The following is a 20,092-nucleotide window of genomic DNA, read 5'->3' on the forward strand; positions in this document are numbered from 1 at the left end:
TAAATATCCAGACGCCACAGTGTGCGCGCCTATTTGACCGGCGCCTGAGTGCTCTGCACCTACATATCCAGACGCCACAGTGTGCGTGCCTATTTGACCGGCGCCTCACTGTCTGCGCCTAAAAGACGTGGACTAGGGTGGAGTGAATTTCAATGTTGTCTTTGGGCCAAAAAAACAACCCTGAATATAATTTTGATTCTCCTACCCATAAATTGACCCTCCTACCTGAAGTCAAAGGTCACGCAAGGTCAAAATTGTTCTATCTCCACTTCCACTGGTGCTAGAAATCTGTTTAATGTCTTAAAAGATTCAGAAGACCCATATTTCTATCTGTTCTAAGAGAACTTTTTCTTCTATTCCTAGTAGAATTTGACTAAACAGCGAAAATATAGTTTTTGTGATATTTTTGCACATACAATTATAGTTAACGAACTTCAACAGCCAAAATAGTAAATTTCAGCAATTGGTTGGATTATTGTTTGAGAATAAGTGTATTGAACATCGAATTATTCTTATCCGAAACATTGATGAGGAATTGAAGTTTGAACTAAGTATGAAATTAATGTTTTAATGCATTTAAGATGACATTTCAATGGTTGAAAGTCATGAAATTATTGAGAGATACAGTTTTTGCCAACAAGTCACACTACGTACAATAATAATTATTACACAAACAATGAAAATTTAAATTGAGCATGAAATAACCATCAACAACGAGAAGGCTGCGAAAGGACCACCGACAGGTCTTCAAGTCAAGCAGCACCTAATGAAAGTCCCATTGCTTAAAAATGAAAATCCAATTGCACTATTACACACTCAAAAGATGTCACAAAACATTTTGCCTCCCTCATATTTAGGTCCCGGCTATGCCCCTGGTAACTATAACGAAAAACAAGTGGTTTTTATGCAATCATATTCAGCAGTAAAATTGATTTTTGGTGTTGAAAGAGGGGCATCAACTTCCTTGATTTGATCTTTTGCCGGATCACACCATTCCGTCTTTCGAACCTAGCCACATACATGGAAGTTTCTATTACAAGCTTCACATGACGCTCTACAGCTAGATTGTGGCATGGGTGATCAAGTTCAAGCCTGTTTGTTTTGAAATTTTTTTGTATTGTATCATCATTCATGACTTTGGCTGCGGGAGGTTCCTGTGGCATTAATTTCATCAAAAGTTACCATGTTGTGGTACAACTCGGTGTTGATATTGATCTCCGGTATGATACATTTTCGAACAGTTACTGTCCTCTCTGCAATAGATTTCGCCTTTGCACTTTCATCATCTGGGTCATTTCAACATCTTTGCTTAGCTGCGTAGCGATAGCACAATATTGACAGCTTGCGATCGATGTATCATCATCGTCAGCCATCATCGAAAGAAGAATATTTTCGGAGTGAGCTGAGAAGCCATTACGTATCAAATTTTTAATGCAATGTCTCTTGCTTGCTTCTAGGGAAATTGGTTGATTCGTTTGATCATTCGAAAATAGTTGACAGCTACTTTATTTATTTTATAGTTAAGCTTGATATCAAACCAACTTAGGAAGTAGGCTGGACTTTTAAACAGAATTCTACCAGAATTCTCAAATTTTTGCTCGGCTTTGCTTGGGAAGTGTAGTATCTCATAATGCGACATGCAAGTGTCAACCATCTTGCATGTGACAAGCCACATACTTCAAACTGTGCTAAGTCATTCTCAAGTTTTCCAGATATGACAGCCAAACAAATTTGGTATGCATAAAATTGATCGGAACTAGAACTTTCCATAACTTCTTTTGGCAATTGAGGAAATTCAATAGAAGATAATGGCTTAAACTTAACCACATGCCAATCAGACAATAAACCATTTAGCTCTTTGCCAATTGGGCCTGAAAACGACTCGGAGTTAAAGAGACTCCATCCAAGTGCTTAAAAACATGCCTGAGAGGTAGTTCGTTGGTACGCAGGAGACAGATGACCTATTGCAAAGGTCTTTGCAGCAACTCTTCTAATGTGGCAATGCTGCAATGGTGTTTACCTGTCATAATTGCGGTTCCATTTGAGGCTATAATTGACAAATTGTTCTGCAGGTCGGTATTTTCCAGTGCTTTGTGGATAGTTTTGTGATTCTCAAACAATAATCCAACCAATTGCTGAAATTTACTATTTTGGCTGTTGAAGTTCGTTAACTATAATGTTGTATATGCAAAAACACAAAAACTATATTTTTGCTGTTTAGTCAAATTCTACTAGCAATAGAAGAAAAAGTTCAATTAGAACAGATAGAAATATGGGTCTTCTGAATCTTTTAAGCCATTAAACAGATTTCTAGCACCAGTAGAAGTGGAGATAGAGCAATTTTGACCTCATGTGACCTTTGACCTCAGGTAGGAGGGTCAATTTAGGGGTAGGAGAATCGAAATTATGTTCGGGGTTGTTTTTTAGGCCCAAAGACAACATTACAACACCTTAAATCAAAATCCAAAGGATTAAGTAAAATTCACTCCACCCTAACGTGGACCCATTACCATTAGAAATCATTGTCTCTGCTTCGTTTTCTTCATTTTGACTGGTTTTTATATTATGCGTTGAAAAATATCAAATTTTAAGTGGTCAGCAGGTCTGCAAGATGGCTGAAACTGCTACAATGCATGTAATTGAATACGTATCTAATCATCCGAATCTAGTTGAAGTTGGACCACTCTAAAATTAAAGATTGATGAACATCATTAGCGTCTGCATATGTTTTTTTTTCGGAATGGCCCGTTTCGGTGAGTCCGATTCGGTGAGTCCGATTCGGTTAGTCCGATTCGGTGAGTCCGATCCCTTAACGGGAGATTTTTTCATTTTTTTTTTTTAATTATCGGGTACCGTAGCCTAATTATCATTGCCGTTTTAGGGTTAGGGGTTAGGGGGTTGGGTTAGGGGTTAGAAGTTAGGAACTCACCGAATCAGACTCACCGAATCGGACTCACCGAATCGGACTCACCGAATAGTAGCAGACCCGTTTTTTTTACTGTACATAAACTCTTGCATCAACCGTATCAGTTTGAGGTGCTGTGTTAATAATACAGTAACAGGTTTGGTGTAGAAAGCGTGCTCACCATTGCAGCATATTTTTTTTGCAGTGAACATTACAATTTCACAAGAAATTGTAATGTTTTATTTTGAAATTTAACACTTTCTGAATTATGATCTACTGTAAGGACTGCAGGTATTTATAACTGAAAGGGTGCTGTTTGCTTTTGTATGACCGCATAAGAATGGGTCTCACATGCGCTGGTTTATGCCTGATGATTTTTGAAGATTTAGATTAAGTAATCAAAAAGATAAGGGTGCCTAAACTGCCTATCTTGATGTTTACCTTCAAGCACACATTTAAATTTCCTGTCAAAGACACGGCAGCATCTTCAAGCATTGTCGAACCGGTGCCCTTTCGAGTGTCATACCAGAGCTCTTATCGCTCGACTATGCAGTCGGCTTACAGGGTGCCGTTGACGATGGGCAGCAGGTTTTGTAATTGGAACTTGGCAAACATACTAATTGCGCATGGAAAAACTTATTGATCTTCCAAAAAACCAAACGCTCTGTGAACCTTTTTATTTTTTTTTCTTCAGTTTACAAAGTTGGCCAACCACAGGAGCAAAGACGAGACAATTGATGCTTTGCGGAGAGAATTGAAGGATGCGAAGATCGTAAGTAATGTTTCTTAATTATAAATGAAATCGAAACGATCATTGATGTCTAAGGAAACACAATCAGCATAAGAATCGGGAAGATTTTTTGTAGGATTTATGGTTCTTAGAAACAATTTCAAAGTTATTTATGTGTACATTTTCACTTTTATATGTTTGCTGATGAGTGATTTACAAAAAGAGTTTGGTGTGAAGGTAAGAGTACACCGAGGTTCAATATTAAACCCTCTACTCTTCATCATCGCTCTAGAAGCTTTGTCATGAGAGTTTTGAGCCGGTGTTGTTTGGGAAGATCTTTATGCAGACGACTTAACCATTGTAGCCGACGACCTAGAAAAATGTGTTGAGAGTCTTCCGACTTGGAAAGAAAAGCCTCGATCTGCGGTACAGAACTCGAAGAACCACTAGATTCAAGAAAGTTTTGTGCTTGTTTGTGACAACATGTTTTTGTGAGCAGAAGTTCTCAGTTATAACCTTAAACGTGAACTACTTGAGATCAAAACTGAGCGAACCCGCCTATGTGATGTTTTACCTGTTTGTCCACTTCCTTCCCCGAGCCAGACTTGACCTGGGTATTGAAATGAAGACGTCAATTTCATCCTTCATATTAACACAACTGTGTTAAACAAAGTTACTGAATGCTTTAATTAATAATAGAAGAGCAGATGACGTAAATCGCCTAACTTATCATCTAGATATGTAGGCTACCTTATATAACGAAATACTTAAACCTACATATTGTTTTGGTGTATGAAAATGACATTAACTTATACATGGTTCCAATATAATGTACCTTTCTTTGCGGGCGGTTTAGGTGCTGCGTCACATGTATGATTTAGGCGCTATTTCGAGTGAAGTGTGTATTATTGGGTGCTTCTTTGTAGCAACACCACGATATATTTCAGGCCTAACAGTAATGCAAATTGCAAATGTCCAAGACTATTTTCATAATTTTTCTGTTTAACGGCAAAAGTTAGACAGTATTTTTTACACGAAAGGATATTTAATGAACCATGGACAGTTGGACACATGACATTAGCAAAGTGAAGAAAATGCAGAACATGCAGATGAAAGAGGGCTAACTTTGGTTTAAATTAGTGTCAAATGTGACATTACATGGTATATTTTTTACGAATCTTGCTTAAATCTTTTATGACTAAAGCACAAAACGAAATGGACTAAACTAAAGCACAAAGCTGCCTGGATACGCTTAACTTAATTCTCTACTTAAACCATTGTGTTGTGTAGTCATTTTGCATAATATGTGAGCAGGATAGTCAGTCTTTCAATGTTTAGATTAAACAATATTTTTGATCGATGTTATACTATGTTTCTCTAGTATTTTCCTATGCAATGTATAATTTTTTTTAAAGGCTTAAGCCTTGAAAAGGACTTTATGGATAGTCGAAAACGTTCGCTATATTTCATTTTTGTGTGATAATGTTAAATGTCGTATTGTTGCTGAGCTATGCCTGTTTTATGAATGAGGCCTAGTGTTTGTCCCTGCCAGCAGGAGTACGCCAGTTTTTACAGTCCTTTTACAATGTTTCCCGATTGTTGCGATTGACTTTATCCAGATTCCTGACACTGATGTCACATACATATAATAGCAATGTCGCTTTGGTCACTCAATTTTCTTTCCCTGGACAGAAATCGTTTTTACCAATACTGGAGCCTTGTCACCAGACATACGTTTCACAACATCATCGTAGACGATGGCTTCTAACTAACTCAGGGATGCTTTCTACTCCTGTTATAATACTAATATTTCTAATTTTATACTTCAAGGTTTTTTTACACATCATTCGGAGCATTCTCATTTCAGTTGTTTCTATCCTGTTCATATCTTCGATACTCATGGTCCATTTATCGGCTTCGTAGCAGATTGTTCTTCTTATGCATCATGGTTTATAAACAATCTCATTTTCTGGGAGAGCACTTTTTCCACAGAATCCAAGCCCTTCCTTGAATTTTTTCTATCCCGTTCTTATTTTTAATGTTATTAAATTTTGCAATTTTCCATCTCTGCTCAGAACATCTCCTAGGTAGCAGAACTTTTTAATCATTTTTAGTTTATCCCAATTCAGGGTGACTGTCTCTTCATGTCTTTCATTTTCTTTCAATTGACAACGTTTGCATTTGAAGTCCTTAATTGTTACCAGGCTTTAGCTAATTCCTGTGCATCTTTGATGAACCCATTCATTGCAGTAATTACCCGTAATAGAGTTGCTTTTAAATCTTTTTCCACATGCTGAGCATGGATCATCTCAGCTGAATTGACGATCTTGTGCACTTCTGGTATAGTGCCTAATTCTCCCAGCGATACAGTGAGGGAGCACTTAAATTATTCACCTCCGCATCGGCAGCGCAATGACATCGCCAAAAATGTTGGAATTAAAAATGTTAACATATTCCTATCACTAATCGTAGACAAAGTTGTTCTGAAAAATCATTTACATGTAAAGCAACATTTTTTTATTGTAAATTATGGCTTTAATTTATCCTTTTTCTGGAACAACTTAGTTTTCATGGAAAGTTTAAGAAACTGTTCAATTCTCTCACCATCAGAAAACGTATTTTAACAGAAACAACGAGTGGTGGAATCAAGGTCTTCTGACCAGTTGAAACTCCTCCAGACCTACAAAGATGAAATTGGAAACATGCAGGCAAAGCATCAGTCCACCCTCGATGAAGGAAAGGCAGCTGCTAAGAACCTCGAAGATATGAAGCTAAAATATTTTGAAGTTCAACGATCAGAGAGGATTCTGCGCGTTGACAACGAACAAAACCAAAATCGGGTATGAAGCTCATGTAATTTGTAACAATTTTGTTCATCATCAATTGTTCTTCTTTCATGTTAGATATGATGGATCAGATTTCAACGCAAGTAGGCCTAATAAAAAACCAGGTGAGTGTAGCTTCGTCCAGTTCTGCTATGGCATGCATTTCATTTGGTGCCTTATAAATGGAGCAGTCAAGAATGACATGTCAAGAATTCCTCCGCACCGCATTTGCAGGCCGATGAGCGAGCCAAACCAACGTATGCATATTGTAATGGAAGCCCACTCCTGTTTGAATTCTATGCAGTTTGACAATAAGTGGGCATCCGCTGCTTTGAAAGTAGCGCACTATCCGCTACCGCTACTCAAGCTAAAGTAGCGTGTTGCTGTTACTGCTACTTCTCCCGCTACTTTTGTCTTAACATAAACTGACACAGGAAGCACTTAGTGACCTCAAAATGATCTTCAAAAGGAACGGTATCATTCGTTTACACTACCATTTCAAAGTTGTAATAGAAAACAAGTTCTAGGTGGAACTAATTATTACACATATTTTTAAAAACACGAGCAATTTAAAATGCTGTTGTTGAGTTCTGCCCGCTTTAGCTTCCGGTCTGCTACTATTGGAAGAATCCGTTTCGGAAAATCCAATTCGGAGAAATTTCTATTCAGAGACAGCCTTTTTCGGAGAAAGCCTTTTTCGGAGAATTGTAAAATCACAGCGGCATATGTATATTGAAAGGAGTTATCTTTCAATAGAGAAATGAATGATCAGTTTTCACCCAATTTAAAAGTTAGTTTCAACAATCTTTCTGTTGCTTAAGATTAAGGTGTTTTTATAGCCTACCTGATAATAGCATACGGTACCATACTGTCATAAAGGAAACTGCTCGTAATTATGCAAACAAATAAGTTTTGTGTAATATTTTACCTAAAAAATGAAATAAGACAATAGGCTAGTAGGCTATATTTTAAACTCATGTAGATTCGGGGATAAAAGAAGAGAGGTGAAGAACATATCACGGTACTTGACATAAATAGCCAGAAGACAAGCTGTCATGTTTCAATCAGGAGAAAGAAAAGTTGTCTCATAGTACAAGTGGCATTTAGACACATATGTCCAATCTGCGTCCTATTATATACATCCAATATGCACCATGCAATCTCAAAGAAGGCGTCGTTGGATTTACAGAAGGCGTCGTTAGATTTTCAAAAAATCTCCGAAAAGGACATTCTCCGAAAAAGGCTGTCTCCGAATCGGTATTTCTCCGAATCGGATTCTCCGAAACGGGCCATTCCTTTTATCTTCGGTACGTTTTTCCAACAGAGAAAATCTATCCAACACAGCACTGGAAAGAATGAGAGTGTTGTATTCAATAAATTGACATTATAAATCGGCACTATGAAAACTCCAGGTCTAGCTTTTGTCTAATAAAAGGCCTCTACAGTTGATATTTTTCTATACTGACGTTTCATTCGATGGCAACAACACACCAAAAAATAATTTTCATAGTTGTGACTGGGGTTGGTGTCACTCTTATCGGCATCAACGTGGCTTCATGTTTCCCACAATACAGTCAAATGATTTCTGCTTTGATTTTTGCACGCATTGTTTCCATAAAAAATATTCAAAAACGAGCCATTTTTTCACTTTAATTTGGAAAGTAGTGGATAGTGGGAGTGCGACAAAGAAATCTAGTGCCTCTTCGCTACATTGAAAAAAAGTAGCTTTGCTTCTACAGCCGCTAACAAAATGTAAGTGCTATCACTACTTCCAACAAAAAGGTAGCGGCACTACAAAAGTAGCGTGCTGCTGCCCATCTCTGAGCTTAACCCAAGTTGATCAGATCAGGTCCATACCAGTAGGACACGCCATCGGGTGAGCACACCAAGCTGCATTCCTAGTGTCTTCCAAATCATGTGCTACGCTGGTGGTATGATCACCGAATAGTTTTACCAATTCAAAGGTAGTGCAAAAGTTTTATTTTTACTTCAATCGCCAAAAAGATTTTTAAAGTGGAATATGAAGTTTGTGTGGAGCAAGTGGTTAGGATCTTTAGCACTGCGAGCCAGGTGAATAATTAATGGCTCCTTTTCACTGAAGCTCAGGTAAGTACTTTGTTGGAGTTGGGCGCAGGCATCCATTCACAGTACGCAAAGCATCATTGATTGGCCAGTTAATTAGGCGGATGTGGGCGCTATATTCAGTGGTGGAATGAACCAAAGCCAGGGTTGCAGTACGCAAGGTATCAGCACCTGTACATTAAATTGTGCCTGCTGAACGCCTCAGCAAGGCCACGGGAGATGTCAGTTAGTGACTGTAAATGGTGACAATATGTGAGTGATTTATCAAGGGTCACCCCACGGTATCTAGGCTCTGTGAAAGATGGAAAAAATCTTGTCATTGATATTCACTTTCAAATCGCGTTTTTCCTCCCTGTTGTTGAGAATGACACGTTGCTGTCATAGTTTTACTGTCGCTGACCTTTAGATTGATTGGTGGAGATATCCTGACATAGTTTGTTTTTGTTTTTGCTCAATGCCATTTGTAATGATTGCCAGTCTTTCGTAGAATGCAAAATGGCCAGGTCATCAGCATATGCACACTTGTTAGATGTTGTAGGTAGAAATTTGTGTGTATAGACGTTGAAAAGGAGAGGTATCAAGACTGATCCTTGTGGGGCATCGTTTTTGAGACCCTCCTGTTTACTTAGTTTTGTGTTTTCGGTGATAAGAGTAAAAACCTTTTGTAGACGAGTTCCATGGAAGCTCTAATTTTGACCATGCGTCTGTCAGGCAGAGTAGTTTGTGGACCAGGTCTCGGTGTCATAGGCTGCTGTTAGATTAACAAACACAGCTTAAAAAACGGTGAGGAAACATCTATGACTGTCAATGATTTATCGGAACACCTCAACATAAAATGTAAAGAATGTTGGGAAGATACAGTACAAGGCCACCCAAGCAGAGTTGCATAGAAAACTTTCAATCGCTTTATAGGCCGCAGCTCCAATCTTAATCGATACCCTGTGTGCTAACACAATAGTGCAACAGCTTTAAGCCAATTGCAAATGCAAAGTGTTAAATTAGAAACACGCTTTTGCACTGAAGCAGGAATGCAGCAGGCTCTGGAACACCCCAAACGCAGATAGCCATTTGTCATCTCCTTTTAGTACCATAGAACTTGCATCTATCATCAAGCAAGTTGAAAGCGGGAAAGCTCAGGGGCCCGATAATATCCCTGCAGAATTCCTAAAGCACTGTGGCCTCAAATGTGTGCCATGATTGTAAGATTTTATTCTGCTTTACTGATCCTCCAGGCCATATCTAAAATCTGGCGAAAAGCATCTGTTATCTAAACCAAACAAGCCAGCTGATGATCCCAAGAACTATCGCTCAATATCAGTACTCTGCGTCTCATATAAGATCCTGGAATGGCACCTGCTGACTCGACTCTAACCAATTATTGACCTTCAGCTGCCTCAAGAACAACCTGGATGTCGGCACGGACGCTGTACAACTCATCAAGCAGTCAAGCAGACCAATGATATTGAGGAAAGTTTTGAGAAAGGCAACAAAGCAAGAGTGATTTTAGTGGACCTCACTGCTGCTTATGACACTGTGTGGTACCGAGGGCTAGCACTAAAGCTCCTTCGCACAATCCCAGACAAAAATGTAGTGCGATTTCTCACAAATATTCTGTCAAATTGAACTTTTTTGCTGAAAACCGGTGACGAGTAGTGCAGTCGGCCCTGCTGCTTAAGAAATGGTGTTTCGCTAAGACTGTGCTTGTCACCTTTACTATTTAACATCTACATCAGTGACAAGCCAAAAACTGCGTCACGCAAGTGTGGCTATGCTGTTACTCTGGCAACTTCTCCATTTTGACAAGCACTGGAATGTAGTAGAGGGAGCGCTTACAAACAACATATTCCGAATCGCAGATCGTCTGAAGCTGTGGAAGTTGAACTTGAGCCCGGTAAAGACCACTGTAACACCCTTCCATCTTTGCAACATGGAATCCACCTGCCAGTTGTCAGTCTCGCTTGACGGAAACCCACTCCCACACTACTCGTGTCCCACCTACTTAAGGGTACTACAACAGTTGATCGAACGACTATTGATCGAACGACAGTTAATCGAAACGACAGTTTATCGAACGACAATTAATCGAATGACGGTTAATCGAAACGACTGTTTATCGAAACGATTGTTCACCGAACGACAATTAATGAAACGACAGTTAATCGAAAACATAACCCTTGAGTATTCCATTGCATATGTGCATTAAAATTTTAGATAAAATTTGTTTCGGGAGAATCGTCGCTCGATAAACTATCGTTTCGATAAACAGTTGGTCGATGAACTGTCGTTTTGATGAATTGTCCTTAGATAAATTGTCTTTTGATAATAATCTGTCGTTCGATTAACCGTTGTTCGATAAATTGTCTTTCAATAAATTGTCGCGTCACGCTACTAAAGAGTAAAGCTTTACCGACAATTAACCTAGAAACACCATGCTGAAGCATGGCATGCTAAGCTGAGATGCTTAGCTGGAACATCCTGGGGTGCTCGTACATCCACACTTCGTACAAGTGCTCTTGCACTTGTTTATAGCACCGTAGAGTATGCTTCCCCACTTGGTGCCGTAGTGTACACACTAGCACAATTGACACTGCCCTCAACACCACCATGAGAATTATCACTGGTTGCCTATTTCCAACTCCCACCGACTTTCTGCTAGTACTATCAGGCATTGCCCCAGCTAGACTGCGTAGGAAAAATCACGTACGTAGTCTGGTTTTACAAGCCATGTCAAGGGATGAATACCTCCTCAACCAGATTGTTCTAAACTCGCACTTCCAAAGGCCCCAGCACTTGAAATCTTGACACCCTTTTCCCGCCATGCTGCAGCTATTTGCAACTCCAACTTCCACATTTCCGAAGTTTGGAACAGTGAATGGAAAGAAGTTGCCAGACTAATTCAGTTCACAGTCCTTCCCGATAAGGTACCAATATATCACCTGAAACAATCGGCCACCCCCACTAGTGGGGAACAAACCGACGATGGATTATGATGATGATGAACAGAACTATCTCGGAAGGAATGGGTGAAGCTCAGTCGCCGGCGAACTTGAGTAGGCCGTTTCAATAATAACATGTTTCAATGGGCATTTCCGACTCACCATCTTGTGCATGTGGCTCAGATTTTCAGCCTGCATTTTTTTTCAGACATCATTTTCAGACTTACATTATCTACCAATGTCCTGTATACGGACCCCAGGATAGATTATGTGGACCTAATAACGCTTTATCGAATGCTTTATCGAATTATCTTTATCGAATTTATCGAATGCTTTTTTGAAGACTATTATCATGATATACATGTGCCGAGTGCTGGTGTTGTATTTGGGATGCCTCCAAGGCTGCTTGCTTGTTCATTGTGACAATGTGACATGCTCTATTCTGCGGTTTGGCTATCCACATTTTTGATTTGGACAAGTCAGGTTTGTGATTATGGGTGTGAGTCTGTTGGAGAGGATTTTGCTGTACCTCGTGTACAAACCTTCAGAACTGAAGGCCGATGTGGATTGCAGATAAACATGTATTTGGATCCTATATTTGTCTAAAATATTTTTTTAAGCGTTTTTATTCAATTGTTTTAGTGTTCATTGTTCAAGTTATTTATTTTTTTATAAAAAGCTTTAATACGAGAAGAAAAAATAGCTCTTTATCAAGCAATACGTAAATACAATTCAGTAGTTCAAACATTGAATGAAATTCTCTGTATGGAGATCCAATAGCTATCATTGGGGAGCAGGTATTATTTTATCAACTCTCATTATGATAACATTCAGATTGCAAGATGAAAAAAAGCGTTGAACACTGAAAACACCTGAAGAAACATTTTAGGCAAATGTAGAATTCAAGCACACTTGTCTGCAATCGACTTCGGGTTTTGTTCTGAAATCTTGTGCACCGTGTCTAAGTTATTTATTTTTGTGAGTTATGGTTTGAAGTAATTCAAACTTGCTCCGTTCTGGGCACATTTCCTGCACATACTTTATATTGTATACTTTTCTTCCAGTTGGAACGGTTCCGGCTGCGAATCGTGAACGCCTTATACTCATGTCCCGGCCTGTCCGTTCCGGATGACCTGAAAACGGTGGAGGATAGTACTGTTGTAGAGGACATAAAGAAAACAATTAAGCAAAGGTGATGTCAATGTATGCTAGGCTGTTTTATTTTGCATTTAAAATAAAGGTAAAGTACATGACGACTACATGTCTTTTAATATAAAGTCGGTTGTACTTTCATGATAAATGTAAATGCATGAGAAAGTTCCAATAATATCAACCATCATGTTGTAGATGTCGATTTTAGATATTTAATCCTCTTCAGCATCACGTTATAACAGGTACTGTACCGTGAAATTCAGCAGTTTAGTTCAGAAAAAAGCTAAAGTTGTTATGCAGTTGCTAACATACCAATAAATTTTGTCTGCGAGTAGTAATGACAACATTTTTTATGCGAATTATGAAAGGAATGAAAGGGCAATTTTGAGTCACTTTATTGCGAGAATGGCTCGCTTTCCCCAGAATCCCTCTCTGACGTTGTCACTCCGCTTTCTTGTTGCATGGCTTAACTCCTTTCATTATCGCGTAATAACTGTTGTTATTGTTTTTTAGACTAAATTTATCTATATGTTAGCAACCGCGTAACAACTTTAGCCTCTTAACCTCACAACATGATGAGTTTATACTATTTGGACTTTGTCATACATTGACCTTCAACACAAAACATTCTTGACCTTGACCGAGCACTCAGCAGAATAACCGATGTTCCAACAATTGCCACCGGCTGATGGAGAAAATGCCATCTGAACACATCGGTTGGTTTACATTGGGTTGGAAATTTGCAACTTTGAGAGTGATCAATATCTGTAAAATTATTTGGGTTGGCTTTAGGAAGGACATTCAGCTGTAAAATCCTGCTTGAAATGCTTATGATAATGTCAATTTTGAATAGTGCAGATCAGAGGAGGCCACCTTCGGACCCTCGAAGGTCGATCAGAAGGGCACATCAGCAGCCCCGGACTGATGTGACAGGAGTGAACAGGGACTCATCCCAGTTGCCTTGAACTGGAATGCGACTGGGAAATTTAACCGTCGGCATCATGCTGGGAAGAGCAAGCGAAATTATGGAGACTTTGACACGCAGAGGCATTGACATTTGTTGTGTTCAAGAGACTCGATGGAGAGGAGAATCCTCGAGATTTATTAAAGGAATGAATAAGAAACACAAGCTTTTCTGGAAAGTTGAAGAAGATGGTTTGGTGGCGTGGGGATTCTTGTAGCAAAAGAAGGGATCAACAAAGTTTTGTCTTTGTCTTTCATTTGCAGCCGAATAGTTTGTTTTAGGTTTCTAAATGAACACGATGTTATAAATGTGTTCTAGTGCTTATGCTCCTCAGGTTGGTCGCTCTCAAAAAGAGGAAGACAGTTTCTATGACATACTCTTAAGTAACTTTGCTGCTGTCCCTGACCATGAATTGCTTCTGGTTGGTGGTGATTTCAATTATCGCGTTGGTGAATCTGCAAGTAGTTTTATGGGTGTCCATGGTGGCTTTGGGATCGGTACAAGAAGTATTGAAGTTGTTGGACCTAAGTGTTGTTCTCAATCTTTCTGTGACTAATACATTCTTTGAGAAAGCTGATTTGCGGCTGATAACTTATAAGCCTGGGTCTATAACTAGTTAACTACTCAGATTGATTACATTCTGTTGAGGAGGTCTAACCTAAACCTAGTAAGAAATGCTAAAGTTATTGGAAGTAAAAAATGCGGTGTCCGACGTTTTCTTCGTAAACAGTTCTTCGTAAAGCAATTCTTTGTAAGCAATTTTTCGTAAAACAATTCTTCGTAAAGTTAATTCTTTGTAAAACAATTCTTCCCAAAGCATTTATTCGTGCATGCAATGGAGATTTGACGTATACGAAGAAATGCTTTACGAAAAATTCTTTTACGGATTTCATTTCACCAACAACTGTTTACGAACAATTGTTTTACGAAGAATTGCTTACGAAGAATTGCTTTACGAAGAATTGTTTACGAAGAATTCGCCTATAACCAAAAAATGCACATCTCAACACAAACTACTTATAAATGTTACTGTTATGTTACTGTTATGTTGCGTATGTTACATGAACAATTGAACATCAACGTCAAAGCATATAAGCTGAAAACCGTTACCCCAAGCTTCGGCTTTGGAAGCTTAAGTTTCCGGAAAGCCGTTCTATATTTGAAGAGCATGTTTCTGACCAACTTTGAGCTGCTGATATTTGATAGTAGGAGTGTTGGAAATAATTTATGGACTGTGCTGCAATCCAGTTTGACTAATGCTTGTGAAAAAACCTGTGGCTACACAAAGGGAGGGCCTTCCAACAGTAGGTAGACATGATGATGGAAATATAAAGTAGATGCAGCAGTGAAGCAAAAACGCAAAGAATGTCAGAAAGGTGGCAGTAAGGAAGATTATAATGTTGCTATAAAGGTTGCGAAATCAGTAATATCCTTTGCCAACCAGAAAGCAGCATAGCAAGAAAGATTCAGTTGTCGCAAATCCATCGACAAGAGGAATCAAGGGTTTAAGCTTGCCTGTAAAATGTATGAGAATGGGGATGTGGTAGGTAAGAAATGTATTAGATGTGACAACAACAGCATTGCTTTCTCTGATGCTGATAAGATTGGAGCCAGGTTGAGCCATTATGATAGATTGCTCAATACCGAATTCCCCTGGAACCCTGATGTTCTTAGTGAGGTTAATAAAGCTTTGGCATAGATTTCGCTTTGTTGAACCATAGACAGACAAAACAAATTAACTTCAACGGGTTTAACATATTTTATTACACAAAGAAATGTGACATACCAATTATAATAAACTCAAACGTTTTCGACACGTATTTATGTCCTCGTCAGGAATCCGTCTCTCAACAGGCAATTATTTGCCTGTGGCTCATTTTTCTTTTTCTGTGTGTTCTAATTGTTGCATTTTACATCTCCTGGTCTGTTTTCCGCCTTGTAATTTACTCGTACTCGAGCTTGTATCACTTATTGAGTTTTTGCTTTGCAGTCCGTAATGTCGTTGCAGTTATAGTGCACAGTCAGATTTATCTTATAATTCTCATTTTGTGTATATTGCAGTACTTGAAGTTATTTCTGATGAGGACACAAGTACGTGTCGAAAGCGTTTGAGTTTATTTTAATTATGTTATATTTCTTTGTGTAATAAAATATTTTAAACCCATTAAAGTTACTTTGTTTTGTCTGTCTGTTAGTGAGATTAGTCCGAAAGCTGGCCCTCTTCAGCTTATTGACAAAGACATGGTAGGAGAGGTGGTACAGCACATGCAAAATGGCTAAGTTCCAGGCCCTTCAGAGATCGTTGTCGAGATAGTTAAATGTGGTGGTGATCATACAGCAGAATTAATAGCTGAGCTTGCAAATGATATTATTCGAAAAGAACGAGTGGCTGATGAATGGAACTTGTCTTACATCATCACTTGTTATAAAGGCAAAGGTGATGCTCTTGACAGAAGATATTAGGCCTACTGAGGCCTCACGTAACAGGGCCAAGTTCTCAAACTCATTGAGAGGGTGTTTATTGTTTAAGCCTATTATTTGTGAGCAAGCCGATATTGATTCGATGTAGTTTTGTTTCATGCCGGAACGTGGAACCACTGGTGCCATTTTCATTCTGTGTTAATTGCAAGGGAAGTTTTTATCAAAGCAGAAAAACTTGTTTTTTTTTGTTGTTGACCAGGAAAAGGCTTTTGATCGAGTGCCAAGAAAAGTGTTGTGGTGGGCTATGCGATATGTTGTTATTGAAGAGTGGTTAATCACAGTTGTATTAGCCATGTACGAGTGCTCAAACTCTGGTGTTCGAGTTAATGGAAACTACAGTCCAGAGTTTGAAGTAACCATCGGAGTTCATCAAGGGTCAGTGCTGAGTCCTTTGTTGTGGGTTATCGTGATGAAGGCACTCTCCAGTGATTTCTATTGTGATTGCCCTTGAGAGATGTCGTATGCGGATGATCTTGTCATTGCTGCTGAGTGTCTTGCTGAGGTGGATCAGAAATTCTCAGCGTGGAAAGTAGGGATTGTATCTTATGGGCTTCGCATGTCAAGAAGAGTAAGATTCTGCACTCCTCAAGCTTTTAGAACCGCCAGTTTAAAGAAAGGAGGAAATTTCCATGTGGTGTGTGTCGGAGAAGCGTTGGCAGGAACTCTATTTACTACGCTCATTGTAAAAATCGATTCATCACAAGTGTTCAGGGGTGAATGGCTCTCTAAGGAAAAATTCTAAGTCTAAACGCAAAAACTGCTGACACGATAAAATAACGGTAGTTACTTAGCCAACTGCTGACAAGCTTACAATTGGTGATGCAGAATTTGACATTGTGCCTGCCTTTCGCTGTCTTGGTGACATGATTGAGCAATTGGGAGGCCGTATGGATGACACTGCAATGATGATACAATTAGCCTAGAGGATTTTCCTTCAGCTCATCCCTATCCTTACTGACAGGGATATTCCCATCGATAGCCGCGGCCACGTGCATAATATGTGTGTGAGGAGTGTCCTATTGTATGCAAATGAAACCAGGCCTGTCACTGTCAAAGAGCACAATAAGCTATGTTGCAATGGCAATGCAATGGTACGATGGATCTGTTCCAAGCGCCTTTCTGACCGAGTGACGATAAAAGAGCTGAGATCCAGGCTTGGCATCCATCATCTTGAAGATGCCATGAGAATGAGTCGCGTGGCCGAAGAAAATCCCGTCATGACGTCCATGGGAATAACCCTCGAGGACGTTCAAAGAAGCGTTGTCTCGACAACATTCGAGAAGATCTGTAAGTTCGGGAAGATCTTCTACTAGCAGGTTCTCATTCACCTCCATCACCAGGTTCGACGGAGCAGGCCGGCAATGTAGAGTGACAACTCATGGCTCTTTTACCATGACAATGTACCTGCCCACAAGGCTATCATTGTGAGGCAGCTTTTGGTAAAAAGCAAATAACATCTCTCCACCACCTTCCATATTCCACAAATCTTTGGCTTTTCCCCAAACTAAATTTTTTTCTAAATGGAACTCATTTCTCATTTTCATAAGAAATCTAGGTCTCAGTGTCGAGGAAGCTAAAAAGAAGCCTCAAAGAGAAGGAGTTAGCCGAGTGTTTCAGGGAGTGGCAGGATACAATGCAAAAGTGCATTAACTCGAAAGGGAACTACTTTGAAAGGGACAATTCGTATTTTATGAAACAAAAGTTGTGTTAAAATTTTCATAACAACAGTCCCATTACTTTTTTTGTTTTGAAAACTAAGCATTTTGCTAAAACAGTCATTCAGTTATGAAGTGACTCCATGAACTATCGCTCTATGTGGCAATGGTTCCTGACACATGTACATTTTCTCCACTTGTTTAAATGAATATCGATGATAAAGAACGACCAAGCCTACACAGGCATGAACGTTCAACCATGAGAGTTCTTTCCACCATGCTGCACAGTGCACATTGCTTGTCGTTTCAGCTGATTGATAAGTTGCCAATTTGTTGATCAATAAGATTTACCTGACAGCCTATTATGTTTGCTAGGTGGAAGATAGTGCACTGTAGCCTAAATTGATATGACGTTGACCTGATATTTTCACTATACACATTTTGATTAAGCTTCGTTGTAAATAAAGTTGTTTTATTTTGTCGAAACAAAACTTGTTTCGAACACACCTAACCCCAGACCTTAGTTGCACCCTTGCATTATTGTACTTCTATATATAGGAACACAATTCATAGAATCCCTTACTCGCGAAATTAAGTATTTTCGTTTCTAGGTCGGAAATGAAGAGTAAAGTAGAAGAAGTGGAAGAGAAGTTGAGGGAAAAAACATTACTACTTCAGGATCTCACCTCGTCCTCTACGACTTGCCAGGCTGCTGTGGGTGAGATGATGGTGAGTGTTTGCCGATTGCTACAACTGATAAATGTATATCCAAGCTAGACTGATTTGTCAATCACATTTTATTAAATTTTTGCTTGGAGATATTCCTGACGGTACAGTTTAACGCAGGGGTGACCAAAGTCCAGCCCTCGATACCTTTTTGTATGGCTTGCGCCGGTTGTTGCACAATGTATTATTTTGGCGCAGACACACCGAAATCATACAAATTCAACTTACATTTTTTAAAATTATTATTGTAGACAATAGTTTCTCACAGACAAAAGCCAGCGAGAAAAGTTAGAATCATTGTTGCGTTATAATTGTGAAATCAGCTATTAATTCTTGTTTGGAGAGCATTGTGATTTGAGGGAAGGGTTAATTAGTTGCCTTGCTGACCGATGCCACCTTGTAATCCAACGACGCTTTTCACCAGCTGGTTGTGTCAGTGACCAATGTCATGTGTTGCCAGGACCGTATCTCCAAGTCTGGTCACCTCACCAAGACACTGAGAACTGAGGGAGAGCTTCTTTTGACGCTTGCACTTGCTGACGAATGCTTCTCTTGGATTTACAAGTCATTTGCTGCTTTTCTCAACTCGGAAGCTGATTGGTCAGCTGTCATGGATCAAGCCCTAATGCAGGCCGGCTATGATATGGCAATCGACGAAAAGAGTGAGTTTGTATCAAATCCACATACACGGCATGCTATCATTTACTGTTAAGTTGTATTTGTTACTTGTGTTGATTAATCCAAAGAATTAGTTATTTAATGCCTGCCTTCTGTACATTGTCAATCTAGCATGAACTATCATTGTTTTCCTTGATTTGAAACACGATATATTTGTTGTGAACAAACAATGCCCTCTCCTTTGATAATTCTAGCGATTCTATGGCGACCATCTTTGCAGCGGGTTGTGGGGTCTTCTTAGTTTGAATTAGCAAGTAGCTTTCTGACGACAAGATTACGTTGAACGAGACCTTGATACTACAGTACTGCAGCATAAAGCGAGCCTACGTTGACAATTCTGAGCGAAATCATGGTGGTATAGGACAGCACGCATTGCAAGTTTTCGCCTTTATTTCTTTAAGGACACCACTTTGCTTTTTTTTAACTTATAGCAGATAAAATAAAATTATTCTTTAGTTAGATTGATTAACTAAAAAAAGAACAGTTATGTTGTAGTAGTTTATTTTTCTCCAGAACACAGTTTCAGTTAATACAGAATAAAGTAGAGTCTAGATCAGTGGTTCCCAACCTTTTTTGGTGTCGGGCCCTAATTTCAACTTTCAGAGTGCGTATGGAGCCGCATGAAAACACTCAAGTAATTATAACGAAACTTTTACAGCATGAAAGGATGTACCAACGAATAGCAACACTAACAAGAAAAATAACACAAACGAATCAATTTAATGTGCAACTTGGCATTGGCTTTCAGCTTTAACAAGTTTGTCAAAGCGAGGCGCAATTGCAGAGAATGCAGTGCAGTAGCTGCTTAAGGTGGTCATCGGTCAACCGATTGCGATATGTATTTTTGATTCTGATCATTTGCTGAAGTGCTTCACATACGTAAGTTGATCCAAATACAGAGGCGTTTTTCTGGGCATTGGTTTTCAAGTTGGGATACTTTCCCTCTGGAACTCGACTC

At 39.2% G+C, this 20,092-nt stretch overlaps 1 protein-coding gene across 4 annotated transcripts in view; it reads left to right on the forward strand.

Annotated features, from left to right (window-relative positions):
- Nucleotides 1-20,092, forward strand: part of LOC145768233 (forkhead-associated domain-containing protein 1-like) — a 78,224-nt gene that overhangs the window by 17,931 nt on the left and 40,201 nt on the right. For all 4 annotated transcript variants that reach the window (XR_014288925.1, XM_082579718.1, XM_082579720.1 and 1 more), the window contains exons 8-12: nucleotides 3,600-3,677; nucleotides 6,263-6,475; nucleotides 12,543-12,670; nucleotides 18,342-18,459; nucleotides 18,917-19,118. Coding sequence is in view for 3 of the 4 variants with exons in the window: in XM_082579718.1 (XP_082435844.1) it covers nucleotides 3,600-3,677; nucleotides 6,263-6,475; nucleotides 12,543-12,670; nucleotides 18,342-18,459; nucleotides 18,917-19,118 (739 nt within the window). In the remaining variant the exon portion in view is untranslated. The remainder of the gene's footprint in view (nucleotides 1-3,599; nucleotides 3,678-6,262; nucleotides 6,476-12,542; nucleotides 12,671-18,341; nucleotides 18,460-18,916; nucleotides 19,119-20,092) is intronic.

This window comes from Aplidium turbinatum, chromosome 4 (genome assembly GCF_918807975.1).
Source record: "Aplidium turbinatum chromosome 4, kaAplTurb1.1, whole genome shotgun sequence".
Taxonomy (NCBI): domain Eukaryota; kingdom Metazoa; phylum Chordata; class Ascidiacea; order Aplousobranchia; family Polyclinidae; genus Aplidium; species Aplidium turbinatum.